The sequence below is a fragment of the Sabethes cyaneus genome, chromosome 3 (assembly GCF_943734655.1).
Source record: "Sabethes cyaneus chromosome 3, idSabCyanKW18_F2, whole genome shotgun sequence".
Classification (NCBI taxonomy): Eukaryota; Metazoa; Arthropoda; class Insecta; order Diptera; family Culicidae; genus Sabethes; species Sabethes cyaneus.
Window position 1 is genome coordinate 213,404,546 of NC_071355.1, and position 7,042 is coordinate 213,411,587.

Consider the following 7,042-nt stretch of genomic DNA (forward strand, 5'->3'; position numbering starts at 1 on the left):
TAATGCTTTGCGAATTGTTCCTTCTTCCCTGTCGGCTATACGAGAGCTGATATTAGCTCTAGCACCAAGGCCATAACACAGTGTCTCTATTCTGGCTGTATCATATTTAACCATCACCATCACGTTGTTGGCCGTCAGCTGGTCATATCGTTTTGATACTGATTTATCAACGTCCGGTAGTAGATCATTCTCCGGGTCTAGTCTAGGGCAAAGTTGTCGACTTCACGATGTACGTTGTCAAACAGCTACGAGCAGCCTAGGAAGATATTTGATCGCTCAGAATGATTTCAAGTTTATGATTAGTTTTGCTAGCTTTAACGGTTGGCAGTGTGCTTTTCAAAGCAATTTTCCAAAATTTTTGTTAGTTACGTTAATTAGTCGATTTTAAAAAGACTTACAGCTTAACAAGTTCTACTACCCCAAGTTTCATTGTTTACTACTTGATTAGCACAGTGAGAGCGAACGGCACCAAAAAAAAAAAAAAAAAAAAAAGATCAAGATGACATTTGAACGGCCTTTTATAGCTTCTGATGATCGATTAAATTATGACAATAGTAGCAATCGATCAATCCAGGGAGTAGATAGCAGCGATAAACTGGTAGTAGATGCGTCTCACGCATAGAGAGCGCAAATTTCGTGTACACACGAACATCGTGGGCCTCGCAGAAAGGGCTCTTTCTGAAAATCCCGTGGAAGATGCTAATTGGTTGTCCCTTGGTAAAGTCGTCACGATAGCCATTTTGTTGTTTAGATTCATCTAGTGCTGTCGAAGTCCACTTCATTTGGGTTTCGCGCTGGTTGATAAATTGGAAAAAAAAACGACCCGGTAGCGGGATTTTTGCAAATGAATGGAATTGGACTGGTCCTCACCTGGTCCATTTCCGAAAAGTGCCTTGTATAATTTGATTTCAGGAACTCTGGGAAGGAATTGTTGCCTGGTTGGATGTGTCTGGTTCGTTCGGCGATGGTTCTCCAGTAGCGGTGATGGGTAAGATGCACAATTTTGCCACTGGACGAGTGAAACGGCCACTGGAAGTTTGAACGGTAACCACTCGTACTACACCGTCCTGTCCTGGATGAAGGTCGACGATGCGTGCAGTAATCCATTTCATAGGGGGAGTATTTTCATCCTTAAGGATGACCAGTTGGTTTGTTGTGATCTCTACAGGTGGGTTAATCCACTTCGATCGCCGTTGTAAAGATGATAAATATTCGGTATGCCATCTCTTCCATACATATTGGTAAAGTTGTTGCGTCTGTTGCCATTGACGCAAACGATTGAACGGAATAGATAACAGGTTCGCATCAGGTACAGCCTTAAGTGCAGCGCCCGTTAAGAAATGACCAGGAGTAAGCGGTTCGAAATCGGTCGGATCATCGCTCAATGGAACTATCGGTCTGGAGTTGAGGCAGCATTCTATTTGAGATAGCAATGTCTCCATTTCGTCGTATGCTAAAGTGTGATTCCCAACAACACGAACAAAGTGCTTTTGGGCAGAGTAAATAGAAGCCTCCCAAAGACCCCCAAAGTGAGAGGCCTTTGGTGGATTGAAGTGCCATCGAATTCCATTCGATGCACACTCGTGAGCAATAGTTTGTTGGCATTCTGCAGTGTGAACCAGCTGACGTAGCTCGTTTGCTGCTCCCACAAAGTTGCGACCGTTGTCGCTATATAAGTCTGCGCATAATCCACGACGGGACACAAAACGCCGCAACGCTTGCATGAATTTGGAAGTGGTAAGTTCCGGAACCAGTTCTAAGTGAACAGCTTTCGTAGTGAAGCATACAAACACCGCCACATACGCCTTTCTCGGTGCAGCACGACGATGGCACGGTTTTAGCGTAATTGGACCCCAATAGTCCACTCCCGTTACTGAAAATGGTCTAGCTTCTGTAATGCGCGATGCTGGGAGCTCTGCCATAAACTGCTCCACGAGCCGCGGGCGTGCTCGAAAACAAGCGATGCATTTGTGAATAATCCGTTTAGCAAGATTCCTAGCTCCGGTAATCCAGTAGCGAAGTCGAAGAATAGTCAGCAATAGTTGAGGGGTGGCATGCAAATGCTTTTCATGGTAATGTCGCACAAGCAAGCTGGAGAAAGCGTGAGTTGACGGAAGAAGAATTTGGTGCTTACTGTCGAATGGCAAATGAGCTTGCCGAAGTCGGCCTCCAATGCGAATCAATTGATCTTGTGCCATAATGGGGTAAAACCATTTAATGCTTGATTTAACGGGAATTGGTTGAGAGTTTTGCAGTTGCTTCCATTCATTGCTATACACTTGTTGTTGAACGAGTCTGATAATTACTGTTTCGGCTTCGTTGATTTCTTCCACGCTAACAATAATAGTTTTTAGTCGTTGTGTAGATTGCGCACGGCAATTATTCGCAAATCGCAAACAATACGCTGTCACACGTAGCAAACGAGTGAAATTGGAGAATTTTTCAACATGTTCATCGATGAATGAAGGCTTAACCGCGATACTAAATGTGGTTTTGGGTGTTGTGCGATGCTCAGGAATACCGGTAGGAATGTCGTGGTGCTTGAAGGATTGGTTCGGCCAAAAGCTGTTGTCTAACTGTAGCCAGTCGGGTCCGTGCCACCAAAGTGTGTTTGTGAGAAGAAGTTCTGCTGATGTTCCCCGCGAAATGCAATCGGCTGGATTTTGCTGACCGGGTGTATGATTCCAAGTGCAATTCTGAGTAGCGAGCTGAATTTTCGATACTCGGTTTGCCACGAATGTGGTCCAAGTAGAAGGAGGTGAGTTCAGCCAACTGAGTACTATCGTCGAGTCTACCCAAAAAAATGTGTCTGCTGCTATTCGCAAGGATGTTGAAACCTTCTGGTAAAGTTCAGCTGCGATACAGGCTCCGCATAGCTCCAAGCGCGGAATACTTTGTTTCTTTAATGGGGCCACCTTTGATCTGGCTGTTAGTAATGCGACCTTTATGTTCCCGAATCCATCGCTGCTTCTGACGTAAACGCATGCCCCGTAAGCGTCTTCAGATGCATCAGAAAACAAATGCAGTTGAATGGAAACAGTGTTGGGCAGCAAAATGCAACGGTCTATACGAAGTTCATTGAGAAAGGGTAGCTTCGAATGATGAGCAAGCCAACGGTCCTTAAGCGCGGTAGGTAAAACTTGATCCCACTGGTAAGGTTTGCCCTTTTCGTCCCTTTGCGTCCATAGAACTTGCATGAATAGCTTGGCTGTAGTGACTACAGGAGCCACTAAACCTAGTGGATCGAACAACTGGGCGATGTAGGAAAGAGCGACTCTTTTAGTAAACGGAGTAGATAATGAGGGTGGTGCTATTTTAACGTTATATCTTAATACGTCTGAGGCTGGTTCCCAGTGAAGTCCTAATGTTTTTAAGCATTGGTCACGATCTAGATCCAGTGATGTTTGAAGTGCGCGATGTGAAACGGGAATGCCATCCAGTACTTCGCTTTCGTTTGAAGCCCACTTACGAAGTTCAAAACCGCCCTTTGCTAGTAACGATTCTAATTGATGACGTAACTGGAGAGTGTCAGCCACAGTACTACCACCAGAGAAAAGGTCGTCCACGCAAAAGTCATTAATGAGAACTTTAGCCGCCATGGGGTATGATCCCTTTTCATCTGTAGCTAATTGAACAAGAGTTCTCGTTGCCAGATATGGGGCACTGGCTGTTCCGTAAGTAACGGTTTTAAGCTCGAATGTGTCGATAGGGTTGTTCGATTCACATCTCCATACTATTCGTTGAAGCGGGGTGTCTCGTTCGTCTACAAGGATTTGGCGATACATCTGCTTAATGTCTGCTATCAGCATTACACGATGCATTCTAGAACGCATGATAATGGATCTCAGGTCTTGTTGTACGATGGGTCCTATCATTAGTGCGTCATTTAGAGATGGACCACCGGCGGTCTTACATGATGCATCAAATACAACGCGAAGCTTTGTTGTCGAACTATCCTGCCGTATGACGGCGTGGTGCGGCAAATAATAGCAATTTAGTAACGGTTCTTCGGGATTCGATAGACGACACATATGGCCGAGGGATAAGTATTCGTCTAGAAAGTTTTTGTATTGCTCGCCTAGGTCCTTGTTTTTAGACAAGCGAGATTCTAGTAAATGTAGCCGACGCAAGGCGATACGTCGATTATTGGTCACATTTTCGATAAGGTTATCCTTCAACGGAAGGCGGACAATGTACCGACCTGTGAGCGAACGGGTCACAGTACGATTGAAATGCTCCTCACAGGCAGATTCTTCGACTGATAAACAAGACGAATTTTGATCCTCTTCAAGCATCCAAAATTTTTCCATCAGATGATGCAAATCGATAGTTGTTGCTACATTGGCTGTAAGTCGTGGGGCTGGCCGACAGGTGCTCGCTCGTCCGGAAACAACCCATCCGAGCAAGGAATTCACGAGTTTGGGAAGTGAATCACCAAGAACAATTTTTCCGGGAACTTCGAACAAATCAAAAAAGATCTCGGCACCAAGCACAAGATCGACAGAGTTGCTGTCATTGAAGAGAGGATCAGCTAGTTGAATCCCCGACGGTATGTTCCATAAAGAAACATCAACACAAACTCCTGGTAAGTTGACGGTTAGTTTAGGTAAAACGAGAAATTCAACGGTTGCAGTGTAGTTTGTGATGCGGGAGCGAATAGTAGATATAAATTTACACCTTGCTTGCGTAGCTGCTTGTCCGATTCCGACAATTGGGATGGAGATCTTCGTCCTTTTTGCTTTTATTCGCTGGGAAAACGATTCTGTCATAAAACAGCACTCGCTGCCGGAGTCAAGTAGAGCTCTCGCGGTGTGATTTGTGCCATTATCGTCGACAACATGGATTACGGCTGTGGCAAGTAGTACACTGGAACGGCCTTGTCCGATAGAAGCATAATTTTTCAATTCATCGGTTGCTGATGATGACGTTTGTGGTTGAGCACTGCAGGATTGTAACGGAAAATTTTTGTTGGATGACTCTGGTGTCTTTCCACTGGAAGAGGGTCCGTGGGAGCACAATTGAGTATGATGACGACCTCTACATTTCCGACATGTAATAGTCGAGGAACAGTCTTTAGTTGAATGTCCCTTGCGCAAGCAGTTACGGCATAGATGATGGCGTCGTACTTCATTTTCCTTCTCATCGACACTCATTTTAGTGAAAGTTGGACATTGGTAAAGTGGGTGGTACTCAAAACAAACGATGCATTTTCGAGGATTAGATTGGTTTGCACCGTGACTGGCAAACTGACGTGACGTCGCTTTCTTTTCGACTACAGGGGTTATCCCAGGTGAATTCTTTGTTTGAATATTTTGCAACACTGTTACTCTTCGCTGAAGGAAAGCAGTAAGGTCACGAAATGAAACTGATTTCTGAGAAGATGCAAACTCTTCCCAATCTCGTCGAGTAGTCGGGTCAAGGCGGGTACTTAACATACGAATGAGCAAAATATCCCAATATTCCGTTTTTTCCCCTAACTGTTGCAATATTCGCACATTGGCCTCAAATTTTTCTACTAGCGCGTGTAGCTCAGAGGCGGACTCACGTTTGATGGATTGGAATTCAAACAAGGAATCTATGTAAGTTTGTTTCAGGCGCCCCGTGTCCTGAAAATGCTCAACCAACATGTTCCACGCCACTGGGTAGTTGGTTGCACTGATCGCGATCGTTTGAATTTGCTTCAACGCGTCGCCGGACAGAGATGAACGTAGGTAGTAGAACTTTTGGATGTTGGAGAGATCGTGTGAAGAATGCACAAGCGATATGTATAGATCGTGGAAATTCAGCCAATGGTCGAGGTTTCCGTCAAAAATTGGTAGTTTAACATCTGGTAATCGCACATGCGACGCCGAAGGAGGGACGAGTGCCGCGAATAGATTGTTGGGCAAAGCGCCTGGGGTAGAGGGAGTTTTGTTGACCGAGAGTAAAAATCCTTTTACTCGGTAGTAGTGAGTTTCGACTTCGGATCGCTGTTTAAGCTGGTCTTCGACGGAAGCCTCGTCGAGTGTTTCCAGTTCACTTTGAGTTTTGTTATAATCGGCCCATAGAGAAATGAGATTCTCCAATCTGACCGCAACTTCAGCAGAATGCTCCTCTTCCACGTAGTTCTCGACGAAGGATTTGATGAGGTTGAACGAGGTAAGAACGCTCCGTAGGTGCAGCTTGAGTGACTTAAGACGACGTTCGTTTGCCATGATGCTCGGGTCTGGAAAGCAAAGACCGCGTAGCTTGAACGGGAAATTGTAGGTGTTTTGGACAGATAATTACCTATTATAGGCAAAAGAAATGCCTTGAATAATTGAAATTAGCAGCAGCGATTGGCGTCTGGCCAACAAAGGTTCCACCGATGGCGTCCAAAATGGCGACCAACTCCTGGGTCTCGCTAGTTGCCGGATTAGTGGAGTTCGACACTAATCCGGCTCGAAGGACCAGTGATTAGCACAGTGAGAGCGAACGGGGTTGGTCGCGTAAGAAAATCACTCGCGCCAAGTTTGTTTCCGTGTATTTATTTCTAAACTTAACTTACAATTTCGATTAATTCGATATTTTCGATCGGGTCGATCGGGTGACACGAGCTTACGCGGTGTCCGAAGCACAGAAAAAAAAGATCAAGATGACATTTGAACGGCCTTTTATAGCTTCTGATGATCGATTAAATTATGACAATAGTAGCAATCGATCAATCCAGGGAGTAGATAGCAGCGATAAACTGGTAGCAGATGCGTCTCACGCATAGAGAGCGCACATTTCGTGTACACACGAACACTACTAAATGACAAATTTAAAATCAATTTTAGGTTAATTTTTTTTATGTCAATTTTAATCAATTTAATAATGCCAGTTACAAATATATGCTTATATAGTGAAGATGGCAGGCTACGGTAGGCTGGGCACGTGGCCAGAATGCCCGAATGTTGAAAATATTGGCAGACTAATACGTCTTAGACGCATGAATGAGAAAACGAAGAATTCACACAGAGCAAAATAATACATAATAATAACTGATTTTGTTATCATTTATTATTTTGGCCTTAAAATGACA

The 7,042-nt window shown here is 44.5% G+C and overlaps 1 protein-coding gene across 1 annotated transcript; it reads right to left on the reverse strand.

Annotated features, from left to right (window-relative positions):
* Positions 1 to 908: 908 nt before the first annotated feature.
* Positions 909 to 5,153, reverse strand: LOC128740677 (uncharacterized). The gene has a single exon (XM_053836239.1). The coding sequence runs from the start codon at positions 5,151 to 5,153 to the stop codon at positions 909 to 911; it is 4,245 nt and encodes a 1,414-aa protein (XP_053692214.1).
* Between the last annotated feature and the right edge of the window lie 1,889 nt (positions 5,154 to 7,042).